The 20,792-nt window shown below is 46.9% G+C and overlaps 1 protein-coding gene across 2 annotated transcripts in view; it reads right to left on the reverse strand.

The window, feature by feature from the left end:
• The window catches only part of CACNA2D4 (calcium voltage-gated channel auxiliary subunit alpha2delta 4), a 131,302-nt gene that overhangs the window by 63,487 nt on the left and 47,023 nt on the right, over positions 1–20,792 (reverse strand). For both annotated transcript variants that reach the window (XM_056338976.1, XM_056338975.1), the window contains 9 exons: positions 19,229–19,300; positions 15,028–15,089; positions 14,284–14,351; positions 14,100–14,145; positions 12,543–12,640; positions 11,159–11,252; positions 9,683–9,778; positions 7,559–7,686; positions 4,245–4,325 (listed from right to left, as the gene is read on the reverse strand). In XM_056338976.1, coding sequence (XP_056194951.1) covers positions 4,245–4,325; positions 7,559–7,686; positions 9,683–9,778; positions 11,159–11,252; positions 12,543–12,640; positions 14,100–14,145; positions 14,284–14,351; positions 15,028–15,089; positions 19,229–19,300 — 745 coding nt within the window. The remainder of the gene's footprint in view (positions 1–4,244; positions 4,326–7,558; positions 7,687–9,682; positions 9,779–11,158; positions 11,253–12,542; positions 12,641–14,099; positions 14,146–14,283; positions 14,352–15,027; positions 15,090–19,228; positions 19,301–20,792) is intronic.

The raw sequence follows: 20,792 nt of genomic DNA on the forward strand, positions 1-20,792 counted from the left end.
TACATCTTTATATACGGCTGGTGTCATGAGATAATGATTTCAGTATGGTCCAATCACTGCAGATAAGAACTAACAGTAACTTTGAACATAAACAGAGGAGAGAGGTATCATATAAAATAAACCGGCATCTCCCAAGTGCCCATTTGGACCGTATTTTATCTGGCACCACAGACCCTGTGTGTGCCCCGTGGTTTGCTGGTATCGGCAAGGAACCTAATGGAAAGAAACCCCTACCTGTCCCTGGTGGGACTGGCAGCCAGCTGACAGCCACGTAAGTCAAATAGCGATAAGGTCAGGCATTGAAAGAGACGTCATACCACGGCCCCAAGTGACAGCTAAACTCCTGTGCAGATTCCAGAGGTTTCACTGAGGCTTTAAATCACTAAAAGCTTCTGTCAGCAACTACATGTGACTTCTGCCTCACACCCCCTGAGGACCAGAAAGCTCTAGGCTACTGACTCATGGGAAGGAGCAGATGACAGCGCTATCTGGGGCAGGACTTGGCTTGGGGAGAGTGCCATCACAATTCCTTATTTTTCATTTCCAACAAAGTTAGCGTGCGTGAAAGGTACTGGACTGACATCCCAGGAGAAAAGCTGCCTTCTAATTAATTATAATTAATCATTCAGGCATTACTTAATGGTTGCATAGTGCTTTGCAGTGCCAAAGCACAATATAGCAGGTAGATACTATAATTCAAAGATATAGCCAAGACAGAAGCAGAAGCCTGTGTGGCTTCCCACCAAGGAGACCACACCAACTCACGTCGCACAAGTGGACCCTGCCTTGGTTCCACCATGTCCTCTGAGACCTGCAGGTACCTTGAATCCTTTGTGCATCCCCTTCATGCCCCAGGTACAGGGGCTTGGCCCACAGCAGAAGGAGAGGGATGGTTGAAAAGGGGAGAGGGTAGGGCAGGACAGAGGACACAGCTCCTCCCTCCTGAATTTGCCCACCTCCCTATCTGTCCTTGTGTGGAGCAGCATCTCTAATGGTAAGAGGAGCACCTCATACTCCCCCCAAAACTGTTCTGAGCTAAGCCAGACTGAAACGGGAGGAAGGAGGCTCTTGCACTCCCCACCAGTCCCTGCTCTCAGCCCTCTAGCCCGGTCGCTCTCTAATCCCGACTGACTGCTCCGTCATTCCCTGACAGCACCCAGGCCTGTGTCATCTTCCTGGACATTTGATTTTTCTAGTTTGCCTTTCTCTGCCTTGGCTGGGGACTGCTGTTCAGCTACCAGAAGAAAAAGGGCCCAACACTCCCTGTCACTGGTGTCCTCCCCATGGGAGCACTGGGGGTGCTCCCTTCCCCACAGGCATGGCTATAAATCCTAGAGCTCAGTTTTTCACTGCATGCATAGCGAACATTTCAGAGCACTTACAAATCCCCCCCCAAGCACTGTCAAGTCAAACAAGTGACAGTAATGATCAGCAGCAGAATGACAGGCCGATTCATACCGCTTGCACTTTTATAGGGGCACTTAAAAAGTCTCTGTTGTTCTCCTTCTACAGAACTGTGACAGCATTTATCCAGAAACTACTCAGATATGTGGGTTTCTGGGAACCACTGCTGGGTACCAAAGTTCTGGTAGTATCCTAACTCTATATGAACACATATCAATCCCACCGAGGGCTGATGCCATCAAAATAACAATAACAACAATCTGCATCCCATTCTGCTCTGATTGCCTCTTGCTGTGTCTCCACTCATTCCCCTTCCTCCACCTCTCTCCTGCACCCAGGATGGTATTGCACCACTGCCTAGCATCATTTGTGCTGCAGCCTCTGCTTGTTGGGGGAGTTTGCCCAGAATCAGGTCCTAGCCACTCAGGATTATTATGTTAGTGTGAGGGGAGATGAAGAGAGACCTACATCCTTACTCTCAAAGCTGCTATCCTCAAGATCAAGCAGTATTGCAATAGGTAGTGTGACCACAATTATTTCCCTTTTTTTTTTTTTTTTTTTAAATTTAAAATTACTACTGGTACAAAAGATTCAGATGATGAATCTAGACACTACTTGAAACAAAGCAAACAGTAATATAGATATAGGACTTTTTTTGCTCCCTGAAACCTCCAAAACATGGTGTAAACTTACGCCCAAGCCAGCAGATGGGACATACCTCAGCAAACCCTTGCACTCCCACTGAAGTCAACAGGGGCTACAGTTGAGGGCCTGAAGGACTTTGGACCCTTTGGTCCATGCAGCCCATACTTTGGATGAAATATAGGTAGTTTTTATCAATGCATAAGGATTTATCAATGCACACATCCATCTGTGTGTACCATGTGTGGAAGCAAGCAGAAAATGCTTGTGGTCAGGTCACCCAATGTGCCTCCTAGTGACAGAGACCATGATACCTTTAAGGAATAAAAGCAATTGAGAATTCATTTCTGTGTCTCAACTTCTGTGGTTACCAGTGAAGAAACTGGTTTGTTCTGTATCGTTTCCACAAATGACAGATTTTTTATTTTCTTGTTATTGTTTTATCATGATTTCTTTCCCTACCCTCTGCTGCTTTCTCCACCCTCCTCTTCCCTCTGCAGAGGATCCTGCCCCTTCATAGCATGTCTACACAGACAGTTGATTCAACATAACTGAGAGGGTGCAAGTGTCCACAGGGTTTGTGAAAAGCACTGCTGACACAAGAGAAATGGCTCTTTCAGGGGCGTATCCTCCTGCCACTTGTTCTTGCTTCAGCTCTTCCATCCAGAAGTTTCCTTCATCGTATTTATGCTGTGCCAGATGAATTGCTTGTGTACCTCCACTCTAACTCACAGGTCAGGAAAGGGAAGGAAAAGAACCATGAAAAACAATCTTTTTTTAAAAAAGATGTTTTTTCTCCTCCCAAATTCATGCTTAGAGAAATGCTCCAGCACTGCACAGAGACCACTGGTACAGTTTCAACGATATTTCATTCTCTGCTGGGTATATTCATAACAGTGCCAGCTAGTATCAGTTTCGAGAGCAGTTTCTATGACCTAAGAACCTACTTAACATGAACTTCACTGAAACCATCTCTTTTTCACAGGGGTCTCTGGACAGACTTCATAATGATTTCCTGGCTTTGGGCTTGAAATGGTGGTATATCAGGAAAAAGTGCTATTTCATAACACCCCTCCTTCAGCTTGTAAGTACTTTCTCAATGCTCAGGTCATACTTAAGAGAGTACCAGTCTCAACTAGAACTTACTAAAAGCCTGGAAATTAAGGAACGCTTCATCAGATACACTTAAACTACCATAGTTTTACTGACCAGTAGTACTGAAGACCATTTGTTGTATCCCACCCAGCCTAGGCAAAAGCAACGGCTCTCTGATCTGAACGTACCTGTTATATGGCCTTCTATCGACTGGATACTCCTATAATGAAGTCACTGTTTGTATCTATTCTACTCAGTCATTCCTTCCACCATACAGGACTCCATTAACATTAACCATTTTTTCACAAGCAGCTTTGCATCTCAGCATATTTCTGGTGATAATTACTCCATTACCTGTTCCATCAACCTCTTCCCTTAATGCTTTCAGTCTAAAAAAAATTCCACTGAACTACATTTTCTTTTACCCCAATACTCCTAGACAGCATTTAAGTTGGCTATGATGTCAGCATTATTGATTAATGTTGCATTTCACTTCTGAGTTTACAGTACTTCCATAAAGGCTGAAGCATCTGCTGCAGAAAACGGTAACGCTTCAAAAGCTTTGAGGTTCTTGGAAATAACGTGCTTTACGAGTTTTCCAAAAGTAGACACAGAGACTAGTGAAGGTCTCCCAAAAGGGGTTTAAAGCTCACATACAAAGATAAGTTCGGCAATCCATACGTCTCACTTAGAAATCTAGCAACAAGCCCATTCCACCAGCAAGAGTTACTTTTTCAGCAGAGATAACGATGGAGATGCATGAACATGCTGTTCTTCCAAAAACAAATGTCTCCTGCAAACAGTTCAAAACCTGCACAGTCTCCTCAACCTACTCATGCTCCAGAGAAATAGTCTCAATCCACAAATTCACCAGCATTGAAGATGGGAAGCTTCCATTCAAATAGCCAATTTCCCTTTCAAAAGCCTATCTGCCATTCAGTACCTGTTCTAATATTCTTTGTTTAGCCTAGTTTTCAACATCACAAGCTATTGTGGCTCCCATCATTTCCCTTGAGTGACAAGCTAACAGCTCTCAGCTCCCACTCTCAATACAAGATGCAACCATTTCATGCAAGATAAAAAGAGAAAACAGAATGTCCTACCTGCAGCAATACCCATCTTCCCATCCACAGACACAGCCACAGCTGTGCTCACTGTCACCACTTTTGGTAGGCCACCTCCCTCTGTCAAGATACAAATACAGCAGGCTTGGTTAGCATACCACCAGAGAGGAGTGAAATGCAGCGGGAGCAGCTTGTTCACACATTTTCACATTCAGGCCGGTGTGTACAAGTGCCTCAACCATGAAACATCCATGAGCTTGGAAAACTGCATCTTTCAAGAAACATAAGCAACCTAAGGGACTATGAGTAGATTTTTTATTTTTTTTTTTTTAATTCTAGATAATGCCCCATGTTAAAAGTAGCATCCTCAGCATAAAACATGAAGGACTGGCCTCCTCAATTTCAGCCATATACAGCTTCCCTCAGGCCAGAAAGCTCCACCTTCATGCACCAGCAAAACTTTGTACACAGAGGAGAAGCAAGACAGGTAATTCTGACACTGACTCTCACACAGCAAAGGCCAGGCTTACACTTAGCTCTGTTACACAAGCCAGGCTAGCACTACAAACTGGAGAGACACAGGTACTTCCAGGGTTCACTCCATTTTAGAAACAAAGCCTTCTGGGATTTTGCTGCCTAAATTCTGTTATGCCCCAGGGTCCCCCAGTTATCCTTTAGCTGCTGCTTTAAGCGCCTTGTAGGTCCTGTGTCACATCTGCCAGCCCCATGCAGATCTGTTAGCTCCCACAGGGCATCTAAAATAGCACGGCTGGATAGGTTTAAGCAACTGAACCCTACCTCCCCTCTCTTTGTTAGTGCAGTTGTTTCAGCCTGCCATTGTCCATGTGACAGATTCCATTTCTGTATTTTTTTAAAGCGATTAGATTAGCTTCAGCTGGGGCACCTCTTTTGGAACTGCCAGGGGACAGTTTGAAGGTCAGCATGATCGATTTAGTCTGCAACTGATTCCCTCCTCGCGTGCTGTACAGACAGATGGTCAGGGATTCTTTCCCTCCCAAAAGCTCCAGCATTTGTCACTGCTTTCCGTTTCTGCCTTCCTCTATCTAGGTGGTACCCAGTGTATCTAGAGCACAATCCAGTGTCTACCACAGTTCAGTCTGGAGTCTCTCACTTACATTTTTTTTTTTGGACTGAAGCCAGATTAACTTGCTCAAGGACATCAGAAATAGTAAAGCCCTTGTGAAACAAATAACCAGCCAATTTATGCTCACATGCCTTAAGCTTGATATTGCCTCTGTCATGAACTCTGAAAGTCTTGCCCTTCCTTGGATGGGACAAAGAAGCAAAATGAGCTTAGCATGTCTAGAAAAAAAAAAAATCCACCCAACACATGACAGATCTGGGCTGTAAGAACAGCTCTACTTGACTGGCAGAGTTTTCCCTGCTGTCGTCTTCCCTCTGGGACTTTTGGGTACTGAAAGGAGGTGCCCTGGATAAATTATTCTGATGACCTGCAGTTGTTCCTTACTGGTTTCCTCCCCAACAGGGAGGTCTTTGGTTTTTTTCCTCTTACGTGATGAGAAGTAAATCTACCACAAAAACCCCTTGTCACTTGGAGGGGGGGGGGGGGGCATGTGAAAAACATGAAAAGGGGACCTCGGCATCTAATCATCAAGAATTTAATAAGAAACTGGCTGGTGACCTTTTCTGGCCAAAAGGTGGGGCACCCCTGCTTCATCAGACATCAAGGAAGGTCCTGAACTCTGCTCCAAGAGTGAAACACTGTGGCTCAAAAGCACTGAGTATTATTTCCTGGCTCTTCCCAGGCATGTCGTGTGATCTCATGGAACACAGTCTTTCTAAGCCCAGCTGCTCATCTCTAAAAAACTTAGTAATTTCCTTTACAGTTTAGAGCATAAGCCCTTCAAGGCCAAGTACTACTTCCTACAATGTGCCTGGAGGGTTATCAGGTGAATGGGGTTCTGGACTTGACTGAAGCTTCTGACCAATAGCCATGTAATACCAAAACCAGTGGCAGCTACTTGTCTTCTGTCTTTATCCGTGCAAAACTACCTGTGACTTCTAGGGAAGCCACAACCCTGATGTTTAGCCAGCCGTGGTTACTGTGGCCTGGGTAATGGTTACCCTTAGGAAGTCCCACAGGGCATCACTGCCTGGTTTTCGAACACATGACCTATTTCAAAGAGCAAATGTTGTGGCACGCAGGGGAGTAAAAGGTCCCTCCTGCCATGCCACCCCCTCTCTCCACACTTGCCTGTTAAGTGAGGTGTAAGGGTGCTGAGCAGAGAGAGGCTTTCATGGAAGGTTTCAAGTATTTTCGCTTTACATCCTGGTTCATCTCTTGCCTCCCAGTCTGGTTTTCTCCTCTTTGCTACTTGCTTTCCCACCCACCAGCCTCCCACCACTGTGCCACAAAAAGCTTTAACAGCTAAAGTGCTGAGCTCCTGACAGAGATGGAGAACTAAGGGCCAGGGAAGAGCACAGAGGGGATTTCTGCCTTCTGTGTAGGAGTCTCACGAGTACTTTGTTTTGATTGTTTCTTTCTAGGCTCTTCTGCTCTCTTTCAGCCTTCGAGGAGGTCCTGACTGGCCCTGCAAATGCACAGGAACCAACACCCTAAGCAAGAGACACTGAAAAGCCGCTGCTTGCTTTCCTCTTGTGTTTGAGCTCTTGAGTGCCTTAGTTAGGCAAGAGATGCCATATTCTAGCAGCATGATCAGAAGGACACAGGGCACCGATGAGACACTGTCACCAAGATGACGCCATGGAAAAGCCTTCCCCCCTTTTCTTCCACCATCTTCCACAACAAACCCATCCTTTTCTGTCATGGAAAGTGGTGATGGGAAAAAATGACACTCTCTAAAGTTAGACTTCCTGACCGAGTGCTTGCCGATTCCTCACCAGTCACAGCTGTTACTGTCATCCAGTATGCCTGATGGTGCTGCCTCCCAGGCCTGGCCACACCTTCGTGTGTCACTCCTTCTGTAACACCATTTCCTTCCCCTTCTCACAGGTTCACATGTTCTCTAGACCCACAAGCACTTTGTGTTCGCCTACCTCCTGCCTCCCTAAATCCTTAGGTCTACCCAAGCCCTGCATTTCCACGTGTCCTTCACCTCCTCTGCACCCTCATGCTGCGCCGCCCTGCCTGCCTGCCTGCCTTCCCCGCGGCTCGTAGCTTGGTCTTTGGCCACGGGCCCTCTGCTTCCATGCTGGTGTGAAGGTAATGCCAAGAAGCCAGGTCTCAGCACCGCACACTAGGCGGGAGGCGGCGATAAAGGGATCGGGATGCGTGTGGCGTGGGACAGACGTGAGGCGTGAAAAGCTTTCCCTTCCCCTCTCCTCTGCCCTGGTGTCCGGGCTGGGGTTACCTGAATCGTCTTCTGCCACAATGCTGTAGATGAAGCTCCCGGAGGGATGCTCGGCGGCCCGGCGGTACCACAGAGGGAAGTGGTCCATAGTGAAGATGCTTTCCTTGTCCTTCTGTGTCAGGAATTTCCTGCCGGGGAAAAACCCGGGGCAGCCTCTGCACACCGTGCGGGGGAGCGGCAGCCCGCCTGGGGCAGTGCAGCGGGACCCTGGGGCTGGGCACGTTACCTGCACCTCCTCACCTGGGGCTTCCCCTGAGGCACAGGGACCCCCGGGGGACCGACACGTGACAGCGCTTGGGTCCTCGCGGAGCACCCCTCGCCCCGGGGACGCGGGGCAGCGTGCAAGGCCCCCCGTGCTACAGAAAGGCGGGCACGCCGCCCTGTGCTTCGCACCCCCCGGCAGGGGCGGGCCAGCGCCGCACCGCGGGGCGGGCTCCGCGCTCCCACCGGCAGGCGGGCCGAGCCGCCGCCTGCCGGACCCCACCCGCCCGCCTGCGGCGCAACTGCCGCCATTTTCCGTCAGCACCCGGGGGCCCGGCGGCGCCACCGCCCCGCGCCCCGCCGCGCCGGGACCGGCGCCTCCGCCGGCCGCCCGCCAGGTGCCGCTGTTGCCCCGGCCGAGGCCCTCGGCGCCGGCGGCGGCGGCCCCGAGGGCGGGCGAGGGGGTGCGCGGGGCGGCCGGGCGGTGCCTGCCCCGGCTTCCCGCGGCCGCGGGGGCTTCGTCGCGGGGGCGCGCGGGGCGGTGGATGTCCGCCTGCCGGCGGGTTACGCCGTGAGGAACGAGGGGCAGGGCCGGCGGCGAGGCGTGAGGCGCGGGCCGTGAGGGGTGCCAGGCTGGCGTGTGGCCAGCCGAAGGCCATCATTTACTGCAGAGAATGGGGAGCAGGTGGGAAAAGGAAATTAGATAGTCTCCTACAAAAAAACCCCCAAACCCCCAAACACCAAAACCCAACCCAACCCAACCCCAGCCCCACACCACACCGAGGGCCTTGCTGCTGTGGCTAAATGCCAAACTCCTAGAGACGCAGGGACTGAAGTACTTGAGGAAACAGGTGCTCCTGAAGGCAAAAGGATGAGTCCTGAGGGCATGGTGAGACAGGCAGCGGGTGCTCAGAGACACCTCATGAAAATTAGGTGACTGGCTTCCCTGGAGGTCCCTACATCTTGCCTGACAAATCCCCTTTGTTTTCAGGCTCTTGTTTTAATGTACGTTTTGATGTAACAGTAATTATTTATACGGTTCCTTCTTTTCTGGGGATTCCAGAAGTACCTCTGGTGTGATATGTGGGGCTCTGACACTGCAGTGTGGTGACTGTGGCTGTTTAAAAGCACTGAACGATGCTCCTGATGAGCAGTGTGGGGTAGGGAATCATCATATTAGCCTCCTGCAGCACATGTTTTCTCCCTCGTTGCCAGAGCCTGACTATTCTTGACTTCCCATGGCTGTCTCAAAACCACGAAGAGTCACCTTTCAGGCACAGCAGAGCTCTCTGCCTTGGTCAAATGGCTCTGTGACCTGACCTTCCTTACAGCACCATGCACCAGTCTGCATATTCAAAAATGCAACACAAATGCAAACTATACCCTTTCCATGTCAAAACCCTCCACTGAACACACACTTTTGCCTTGAGGGAGAGGACAAGAGAATGAATCATATATGACAGATGTCAGTCACATCACTTAACGCCTCACTTGGGAGGCACTGGGATACTACTGCGATATGGGCAGAACAGAATAAACCTGGAAGAGGAATTGAGACAGAAAAATCAAACCTAGCCAAGCTGGAATATCACTGGAGTGCAGAGCTTCTGCACTGCAAAATGGTCCTGGGGGTATATAATGACTGTGGATATTTTCTCTGTTAGCTGACTGAAGTCAAGTTTTTCAGATTGAAGTTTTTCATTGAAATGAATGCACTTTGGGACAGTGTTTTAAGAAAAACAAAAAGACCAGAGAAAGACAAGGGACCTCTATCCTGACTATAAATCAGCACCAATGCCATCAAAGTGTTGCTTCTTTCCTTTCTGTTTCTGTCTCCAAATACGTTTCTAAGGCTGGCAGTGATTTCATGCTACCTCTTCAGAGACACTGAGAGAAACCCCTTAGTGCGGTTTAGGGACTTACTTGTTGGAAATTTTCTCAGAGCCCACGTATAGGGCACTCCTCATGAGTCCAGCCCGAGTGCCCAGAAATGCCATCTCAATACCTGTCTCAGTCTCCCTGTGGAACAGAAACACACAAGCAGAAGCAAACAGTTCTCAGAACAACCATCTCACTGCCCCAGGGTGAGGGGCTCTCAAACTAGAAGCTATACCTGGAGATGTGGTCCCAAGCTCACTTGCAATATAACCCATTGACACCAAGAGTGACACTGGCTCCTCCCTGCTAACAGCAACAGGTTGTTATTGGCTAACAATTGGCAGGCCTAGACTTGTACCTAGATTCACACCTTTGAGGTTTGCTCATTTCATTCTCTTGTAAGTAGACCATAAGCTCCTCTCCTCCTGCTAGCCCTGCCCCATGCTGCTTGCATGAGGCTGAAGTGAGGAAGAGGAACTGCAGAGAGAGAACAGCTGTATCAGGGATGTTTGAGAATGGGCAGGGTAGCAGAATGACTCTGAAGCAGTAGATTGATTCTGACACATCTTGATGGAGGTATCAAGGGCACAGCTACATGGTGAAGAGCCGGCTGCAGTGTGGTGGCCTTAAAGTGAGAAGGGTGTGTTGGTGTGGTTGTTAAAGATATGTTGATAACTGGGTGTGTTAGCATGGTTGCCACTGGCTTACCACTCTATTAGTGGTAGGGATCCTTGTAACTGAAATGGGGACACGAGTCCTGTGGCCACACATCTGTGTAAGTAACATACTATCTGCTGAAAGAAGATCTGTATGACATGATACTAGATAGTACACGCAACAGGTGTCTCAGTGGAAATAATAAAGTAGAAAGTTGTTTATTGAAGCCAGCCTGTCCACTCCCTTCCTGAGGCTCGATCTGAAGGCATCACCAATAGAGACAAGATCAAACTCCTTTTTCTTCAGCGCTTGTTAAAGAGCAAATTCCTTGCCACCTGAGATGGAAGTTCTGCTGCAGTCATGTGGGAACTCAAGCCAAACCACGCTGCTGCCGTTCAACGGCATAACTGATGCATGGGGAAATAACTCATAACTTTAAACTGAAATGCTCTCAGGTGCTCTGGGATACCAAACTGTCAACTAGAGAGGAAAATGCAGTGCATCTGAGTTAGGCGCTGCAAAGAACTGATGCTGAATACCCCTTGCAGTGGCATATGTGGATCACTGGTGTCCTCCAGTGATATTCAGACATGAGTTGTGTTCATGTTGCTTTACCAAAAAAATCCCTCACCAAACTAAAAGCTCTCCTGAGAAGGCCAGCCTGCTGAAGTCCGCTCCTGAGAGATACGTCTTGAGTTATTTCTAAAGCTATTGAGCTATTTCTATCAGCTTTTTGAGCTATTTTTAAGGTTTCTTATATGCTGTGCAAGGGTCTGTGATGGTTTTGGGCACTGCATAAGCCCATAGCATCTGGAGATGCATCTTCAATGGTGTTTTACCCATATTTATTTCTCATACACTTACACGGACATATTGAGGGCTAATGTTGTCCAGTAGGCCTCCATGGGTGCAGTAACCACTGCATCAAACAGCACTTCCTGGACCAACTCCTCATCACCTAAGAAGGGAGAACAAAAATCAGGAGAGAAAGACATGTTCCTCCCTAGATGTCTTAGAGAGTCCCTTGCTAAGGAGCACCTGCCTAGCCAGGACATTGGAGCGATATGGCACAAAAAGAGGCCACCTGTTACAGGGCTGAGAACAGGACTTTTCACCCTGGATGGCAGAGAGCACAGGAACAGATGTTCCAGCTGAGATCATCAGACAAGTTCCCCTGCAAACTCTTTGCCTTGCCAGGCCCCACATGTCTAGGATGTGTCCAAATCATATTTGATTTTCCTCCACAGCACTTCCAAGTCTTCATGTTTTCAGGCCCCCTGAAGCTTTCCTCCTCCTCCCCCGCCCCCACCCATGCCAGACTCTTAACTCATATATCTCCTCTTTTCAGCCTGCTCCAAACAGTCAGGAGGGGTCTGCTCACACTGTGTGAGAGAGGAACAATTAATGGATTGCACTTGATTTTAGTTTCAAGAGATTCCCATCCTAGTGCCAAAGGCCTGTACCTCTCAGGTGGAGCATTACATGCAAAAGCTTGTACTTGGCACAACTAAGGGGGCTGAAGCCATGGAGAGTGAGATGGGCTGAAGGACAACCTAAAGCTAAATTGCTGTAGGGAGTTTCCATGCACAGCTGCCCACCTCTGCCCCCTGACAGAGATCCCACTCTGTAGTGGTGCTATATCAGCTGCTTGTGTGGCTACACATCACCTGGAGAATGGGACCTGCTGCAAGGGATGAGCAGTGGTGGTGGCAGGAAAGCTAGTAATTCTGTAACAATTTTTTCCCTGAATTAGTTACCAATTGTGTTTGGAAAAGAAAATTAATAATCCATGTTCTGAAAGAACCCATCTGTCTAGATGGCACTGTGCAGCCCTCGGAGGATGCTGGCTGGGGCCCTGGGGAGCAGAGTAGTCACAGCAGCTTTTCTGGCTCCTTCTGCCACTGTCCCCACTAGCCCAGCTGGTCAGTGTGTCTTAAATATGGTGTGCAGCCCCTGCCAGGCTCCAATCAAGCAATCCACTTTTTAGTATTTCCTATGCTGAGACCTTCAGCAAGGCCGAGTTATGTGACAGATTGAAATGGAAAAAAATTTCTTCAACAGAGACAAGGAAGTGGATCCTCAGCTCATTTCCACTTGTGAATTAAGCTGGGCTTAGAGTTCAGTCCTGCCTGTGTGAGCAAGTGCCACAGGAGCTCAGTCTGACACCAATCGGTTTGTCACAGTCCCCTCTCCCCCACTATGGGCACAGGAAAACGCCAACAGGGCCCTTTCAGTGCCTGGGACTCACATTCCAGGTCAGGCTCCTCTCCGGTGAGGAAACGGATCACAGCTTCCAGCTGGTTGAGTTTCCGGTGGTCTGGATCAATGTCAGTGATGCAGTAAATCCTGGTGGGGAGGGAAGAAGAAGCCCACAAGGGCAAAGAGAAACCACAGTCAAGGAAATGCTTCTGGAAAATAATAACTGCAAACAAAAATTCAGTGAGAAACCTTGGGCTGCAAAGATTTTATGGCTGCTGTGTGCTGTGCCTGCTCAAAATCTAACAATGTGGCTGTAAGTCAAACCCTACCAATAAACCAAACACCAATTAATCTGACTGCTGTGCTTAGCAGGGCTGCTGTTATGTTCTCCAGCATAAGCTCACAATGTTACATAGCACTCCCAAATCCCTCCAGCAGTTTTCTTCATTATATGTTGTGTAAGGTGTATACCTGTATCTGTGTATACAAAACAATGTGATGGAGACACCTGAAAAGCAGTCATGTGTAATGTGGGTAAGGCTAGACTGGGAGCAGAAAAAGCAAGAGACAGAAACAAAATGTGAGATGAGGAACGATCTTGCAGTATGATACGGTGGCAATGAAAGCTGTCCCAAAGGGACACAGCTGCAGGAGCCTTAGGACACAGTTTGAGGAGAAGCAGGAGAATATATTAACAAATGCTCTGTATTATAGAAGAAACCAGTCTTCTAATTCTACTTCCAGTTTTGACCACTTCATTGTCAGGACAAGGGAGAGGAAGGGGTTATAAGGGAGATTTACAACTCACAGAGGGGCTGAAAGGAGTGATTTATGAGAGGAGTCTAAGAGAAATGAATATGTAAAGTGTGGTAAGCTGACACCCCAAGTTAAGAGTAGAAGAAGGAGAAGTCACTGCTTGTGTCACAAATGCACTGCCTGTGAAACTTGACAGTGCAATGAGAGGTGTGAAGGGCTGCAGGGCTTGAATATAGTTATTTTGGCTTTGATACAGGCTGGGTTCGTGTGCCTGAGTGTAGCTGAATGTTGGGTTCATGAAAATCCCAAACCTCACAGCAATAAATGGAAAGTGCCATGCTTCACCCTGTTTCATATCCAAACCAAGCAAAACCATAAATTATGCTGGCTATTGAAACAGGGGCCATAAATCACCTCCATGTTCACTAGAAATTAGGTCTAGGCTCAGTTCAGAAGAATGCTAACCAAAAATAAGCTAGGATTTGAAAAAACATTTCAAACTCTTGCCAAGCTTGCAACAAAATTTTCTGACAGGTCTGACATGCTGTAGGTTTTGTAGCACAATTCTGAACAACGCAAGGAGGAACAAAATGAGTCTGAGTGCAGAAGACTGAGGATAAATCTCAGGAGATGTTTCTTAGCAGAGGGATGTGCCAGGCCTTGATGCGTCTCCCAAAGGAAGAGGTGGAACTGAATTGCCTGGAGACAGTCTCTTTGCAGGTACAGCCCCTGAACAGCACTGCTTTTTCTCTCGACCACGGAGGGTGGTGAACTCAAGCCAAATTGCTGGCAACTTTGCCAAAATCTCATGACAAAGTCCTGTGTCATCGACAGGATTTCCCCCACTTACCATTCATTCGCTAAAGACAAGTCTGGCTGGAGCAGGTCATGCAAACCTGAAACCAGATAACACACGGGGCATTCAGTTAGGCAGCAGACAGGCAGAAACATACTGTGAAGGGGAAGTGAAGCAGTGAAGTTCAGAGTAGCTACCTTGTCCCTTAGGACAGCGTAGCTGTTTCAGATTAACCTACCTTCTTCCACTGAAGTGTTCCCCAGCAGAATGTACTCCCCGTGTCCCCTGGACAGTACAACACCCAGGCTGAAGGTAGGAAGAAAACCAGAGGGCTTGTCAGCAAGAAGAGGTGTAATCCCTAAACACGACACTGCGTTCCCTGAAATTACAACCCTTAAAGCCATTAACTCCCTCCACAGCTATTAAAGAAAAGAACATCATCAAAAGAGGATTAAGTGAGATCCAGCTTCAGCGCAAAAGGCCAAGGAACCTGTCTGTTGAGCTATGAGACATTTTCAGTGACAATTTTTTTTGCTAATGTTGAATGTTTAGGACAACAACATTTCTCAAATTTGTGCCAATTTCAAACCATTTCAGCTGGGGAAAAAACATTTATTTTTTTTTGCTTGATTTCTTATGTGATGTTTTATAACTTTCCGTTTATAACAATGTTTTGTTTAGCACCATACACCAGAACATAAAACATATTTAGCAGAACTGCAAATTGAAGATATCTCACTTCTCTGAAATGAAACAACGTGCTTCACCAGAAGTACAGCTTTTGGACTCTGAACTTCAGACAAATTGTAATATTCCCTTTGAGTTAACCCCAAACAATATTTTAATAGCTATAGGAACAAAGAAGTCAGTTATTCCCACTGCTTTACTCATGAGTTGTAGCCAGTTTTACGAAGGGACCAGTTTGCAGACTGTTGGCAGACTTCTAATACACTGTATTGGTGTCATGCGAGTCCTTGCTCACCTGAAGGGTGTGTCACTGATGTCCGTGAAGAAATAATCATTGGTGAGGAAGAGAACTCGTTTCTGGAATAACAGTATGAATAAGAAAGTGAGAGACCATCTGACAGACCAAGAGCATAGTGATGATGGGGACCTGGGATATAGGTCCCCAAGGCTAAGCAAAAGCAGTTGATCTTTACCAATGCTTCACACCCTGCTAGGGCTGGCTGGAGCCAGGGATGAATGTGCAGTATTCAGCATATTCAGCAACTTGTGACTTTCAGGATCCAGGCAGCCACTTTATCTTTCCATCTAGGGCTTCAGTTAAACCGTTCTTTGCTCTAGGGCTCCTTGCACAGGCTGCAGGAAGGGGTGGGGGGAAGCTGCCTTCCCTCCCGCATCCTTAACACACTGGGGGCTCTGCTGCTCTTTTGCTATACAGAGCATCCTTGATGGCTTTGCACATCATCATCATTCCCAGAAGGGGGGCTCAGCGGGGCAGGTAGGAAGGAGAGGTGGGTTGGAGGAGAGGCAGGATAGCAAACCTACCCACTGTGTGGGTGGGCAGTTGAGGCCACGTCTCCCCACTCCTGTGGGAAATGCTGATATTCCTGACATTTGCTTTCATGTCAAACTGGAACAAAACGTTAACATATTCTGATTTTGTTAAAAAATGTCATTAAAAAATAATTAAATTTTCAAATTGAAAAAAAGTGCTGATTCAAATCCAAGCCATTTTGATTCACATGAAAATATTTCTTTCAGACTGACATTTCAACTGAAGTCATTTCAGATTATTGAAAGCTGCTTCAGAACTTCAGCTGTTTGCCAGACTGGCCTTTTCCTGTAGGAAAGTGTTGATTTCAGTGGAACTCTTTTCCAAAGGAGAATAGTTTTTGGAAAGTTTCTATCCAACCCTTATGCCAGTATATGAACCCTAATATGTTTAAAATCCCAGCCCCAGTCTGAAAACGAGGTGAGAGGATGTGTGTGGGAGACAGGGAGTGAACACAGAAAACTCAGTGTTCCCCAGGGAAAGCCGTGCCGGCTCTAACCTGCTCGTGTTGTGCAGCAGTAGAAGTGAAGCGGGGCAGGAAGGGCGAGCCAGTGCCAGCTCCACAGCGTGCCCCAGGTTTGTGCACAGAGCAGATGGGCTGATGGGGATTGGGATGGGGTTATTGTTAGGTGAGGAGGTGGCAGATGGCTCAACCCCTTCCCTCCCTTCTCTCTCCAAGCATGGCAGTTGTGTACTGCTGAGAAACAGGGTTCAAGTCTTTTGCTGAGCTGAGATATTCCCAAAGCGCTGTGATATCCCCAGGGAACATGGCATGGTGGTGTTTTGGTGGCTGCGGGAAGGCACAAGAGGTATTAAGCCTCCCTTTCCTTGCCAGTCTGATCTGATGGCAGAGGTGGGAAGGCATGGGGAAGAACGAGACCTGGGGGCATAAGCCTGTCCCTGAAGGAAAGGGTGCAGTAGAAAATGGCCCAGAGGTGCCACTACTCTGAGACTCTTTCCTTCAGCAGGGCTTGTTCTGCTCATCCTTTGTTCCCGTGACCTGTCCCTCTTCTGCACATGCAGCCACTTAGCACTTGCATCTGGTGGGAGGGAGGTCAAACCCCTGTTTGGACTAGGGGAAGGGATGGTTGGCCAGCTCTCCCCAAGATAGCTGGAGGCATCACCACTTATCCATGGGAAGAAAGAGAAGCAGAGGCACCCTTGAGCCAAGCAGGGCTGAGCATGACCAGGCAGGACTTTTCTACATAGTGCAGAGCAAGGGAGAAGATGAGAACATGGGTGTGTTGACACAGTGATAGCTGACTACCAGCACCTGTGGTCTGGGAACACATGTATTTCCAGTTTTGGTACTGTCACTGTACTGGGCAGCTAGTCCTGGCTAATGCCATTATCAGTGGTTTGCCACAGCTTCTACCCATCTCCTTGCTATTTTGCTTTCACAGTCACAACCGTTTTGTACCCTAGGTGCAAGCAAAGGCATTTTTGCCACTAGATCTCACTAACAACCACCCCTTGTCTTTGGCCCTTGCTTTTCCCTCTCTATCTCACTCTGCTCTCAGTACCTCCCTGGGATCAACCTGGCCATCAACGTTTGTGTGGCTGACAGAATAATTTCTATCCCCTTCACTCAGCCCTTCTCTCTACAGTCTGCCTAACTCATTCTCTTTGTTTCAAATCTCTGTCAGCACTTTCTTTGTTTCAACACCGCTCTGCTTCATCAGCTAGCAGAGTACAAGTGGGAATCGCCAAGTTTTACTTCTGGTCCCCACTCCATGTGTATTCTGAGAATAGTAAAACTGTCACATACTCAGCTTCAGTCTCCTCTTATGCTTCATGAAGCTTGCAGAGTTGCAGAATAAAACAGGTAATATCTCTTACCAAGGCTACTTTTTGTTATTTTTTTTCCTGGGTAGGGGAGTAGAAAGATGTCCCTAAAGTATTGAACTAAAAAGGCATCTCTGGATGACTCAGAAGAAACATTATTGAGGATGCACAGAGACAGAGAAAGAGGTTAAGCTAGCAAAATAAGCGATCTAGGCTTACAAAGAACAGATCTTGCTGGAAAACCCTGATTGCTTTCCTGACAGAATAACAAAGGTAGTGAATAAACAGAATAAAGGATGTGCAATGTATTTGGATTTATATATAGCACTTGAAACAGCTTCTCATGAAATTTTATTCTAAAGAATCAGTTAAAGTGGACTTAAATAAGATGTGGAGTGAGAACCAGCTGCAGTACTGTAAACAAAAAGAAACGGTAAACAACAGGACATCAAGGGAAAAAGATTTAATGAGAGGCAAAGATAGACTGTCTTAGGAGCCTTTATGCACAGTGATCTGTAAGACAAAATAAAATAGTATTTATCTGCACACTGAGAAAAAGTCCCAACAGCCCTAAAAATTAGAAAGACTGGACAAAAAAGAGGAGTGGGATTCATGTGAAAAAATGGCAACTGGAAAAAATAGCTAACACGGAAACCAAGACAGCTTTTCCGGCACAGCTGTGGGAGGGAGAAAAAAAATGAAGGGACAGCAGAAAGGAGATCTGGAGCTCCTTGTTCAGAAATCTCCTATTGCAGAGAACAGATGCTGTCCACAGAGCAACAGGGAAACCGTACTCAAATAATTCAGTGATGCCCTGGTACCTGTGCATCAATGATACAAGAGGCAAAGGAAACAAAAATAATTGCTGAACTGCTTGGACTGAAAAGTGGGCAAGTTTTTCAAATGCAGGTGTTGGCAATGCCCAGGAGAGGAAGGGCAAAACCATTGACAGGTACCTGATAGTTGCAAACACCAAAAATAAAGAGAATTTAGTTACAAGATCTAGCAGTACAACCATTTGGAGGAAACGGAGGGGTGTCTTCACTAGGAAATGGCACCATTTCAGCAGTGGCTGTGAGCAGTTTATTGGAATTGGTGATGGCTGTGGCTTAGCATGGGAACAGTTCAGCCAGCCTGATTGCTGAAAAAAAAGCTCTCTATAAAAGATGGAAAATTTTCCTGAAATATGGAAGTCTTCTGGGCAGTGAAACTTGCAGGACTCTGGAATACTTCCTAACAGGAAATGATGAAAGCCAAAATCTTTAGGAGAGTTAAATAAACCTGAATGAAAAAGTACCAGTGAATGTAAATGTACAAGATAATTTTGCACTGATTCCAAGTGAAGATGTGTAACCCTGCATTAGAGCTGGTAGGGAACATTCAAAAGGCTCCATTTCACTAGGATTTTTCATAAAACGTCTGTAAATATTTGCATAGAAATTTAATCCTGGACTTGGATAAAGGAAATCACATTCTGACAGAGTGAGGGATAAAGTTTTCATGAGTGTTTTCAAAGTGGTTTCAAAACCTCTTTCTGTCTAGGTCAGCTCAACATAGTCTTCCCCATTCTAAACTCTTGAAGATCTCTGATTCATTTCACAGCCCTATAAACAATGAACAACATGCTTTTTGGCTTTGCCTGGAGAAAGCAGGGAGCTGTGAGGCATTTCCAATACCTTTGTAAGAGCAGAGTGCTGGTAGGTATAAAAAGCAGTTTTAATGATGTTCTATTTTATGTCTTTAGCACGTGTTATGTATGCGGTGAAACAATAAAATCCGCACACTCAGAAATGCTGAGAATTAAAACCACATCCTTCGTGGTTCTTCAGCACCCACTTCCATCCCCTCCCTCATGTGACCTAACAGAAGGATAATTTCTTACCCCTTTATCCACAGGGACCTTCACATCCATAGAGAGGTAGCCTGTTTCCCCATTGATCATGGCAGTTCTCAGCTGCAGAGATGAACAAGATTAGCATTAGTGTCTCCAGTCAGGGCAGGATAGGAATTAATAGAGCTGCTTGTCATTAACGTACAGGGGCTGGAAGAAAAGAGTGACTGTGGGTTCACCCCCACCCCCAGCTCTTTCTTGCTGCTTCAAATGAAAACCTGTTCTCAGTGGTCAGGATCCTCATTCAGTCAGGCTAAGTGACACAGGATAATAATGGCTTATGCTGAAAACTTGATATATCTTTTTAGCAAAAAGAAAGGATCTGGAAGCTATGAAGTTGCCAGTCCAAGTTTCAGACCGTTTGGCAGCCAGAAAGCCGTTAGCACAGTGCTTTGAGAGCCTGGAAGAGGAGGCAACCGAGACACCCACTAACTCCCCCAGACCAGTTCCAAAGCTCTTTGACATTTCAAAACTGATTTATAGATTATAAGCTGTATTCTGCACAACTTTTAAGGTGCGGCAAAGCAGCTGTTTAACACAGCACAGCAAGACTCTGTGATAGCAGAGCAGTGAGAAGAGCAGTTTATTCCATCCAGGTTCCAAAGGCAAAATGTAATTTTCACATCGACTCTCAGCCTCTTGCAAGAAAGAGCCAGGGAATTTTTCCACAAGCGCAGAGGCTTTGACTTTAGGTCCAGCTTGCCAGAGCATATCAGCCTATTACTTCAGCTTGGATAGAAAAAAAGGTGGGAAGTAACTTATTCATTCGCACAGATTGCTTCCTTACTTCCAGAGAAAGGCCTCCATTCAGGTGCTGGCCAGTCTCAACTGCATTTGCTTTACAAGGCCACAGTTTTGTTTATGATGACTGCTTGATGTGGGTTATTTACAGACCTAGAATATAAAGCTTGTGTTTCCCAAGGCCCATGCCTTGGAAATCAAAACACTGACTGGTACTATTACTCCTTTTTGGCTAAGAGTGTTTGACCTCCTGCCAGAGCCACGGCATATGCTCATCTGGTCTGACAGCCTGCAGTATTTGCTATGGGTTCTGGGTTTAGTTCAGATATTGTTGTTTCATCCATATCTTCTTGAATGTCAGGTGTCTTTCACTGCCCCATAAAGCAGTGGAGAAGTAAATGAGTGGATAACAGATCTCCTTGGATCTCCTCAGCTCCAGCTAGTCTGCAGGCAGGCTACTTGTCCTCTGCCCAGCCCCCAAGTGACAGTGGCTGTAGGCTGGTGCCGCAATCCAGGCTTGCTGCTTCTTCCTCAACAGCTTCAGCTTCTCTGGCATTGAGAAGTGTTGTGGTTTAACCCCAGCTGGCAACTAAGTACCACACAGCTGCTCGCTAACTCCCTGCCTGTCCCTGCCTCCAAGGGATGGGGAGGACAACTGGGAAAAAGGTAGAACTCAAGGGCTGAGGTAAGAATAATTTAATATAATAATAATAATCATCATCATCATCATCGTCATGAAAAGGGAAGAGAAGGGGAGAGGAGTAAAATCCAGAGGGAAGGGAGAAAAGAGAACAAGGGATGCACTATACAATTG

Source organism: Falco biarmicus, chromosome 5 (assembly GCF_023638135.1).
Source record: "Falco biarmicus isolate bFalBia1 chromosome 5, bFalBia1.pri, whole genome shotgun sequence".
Classification (NCBI taxonomy): domain Eukaryota; kingdom Metazoa; phylum Chordata; class Aves; order Falconiformes; family Falconidae; genus Falco; species Falco biarmicus.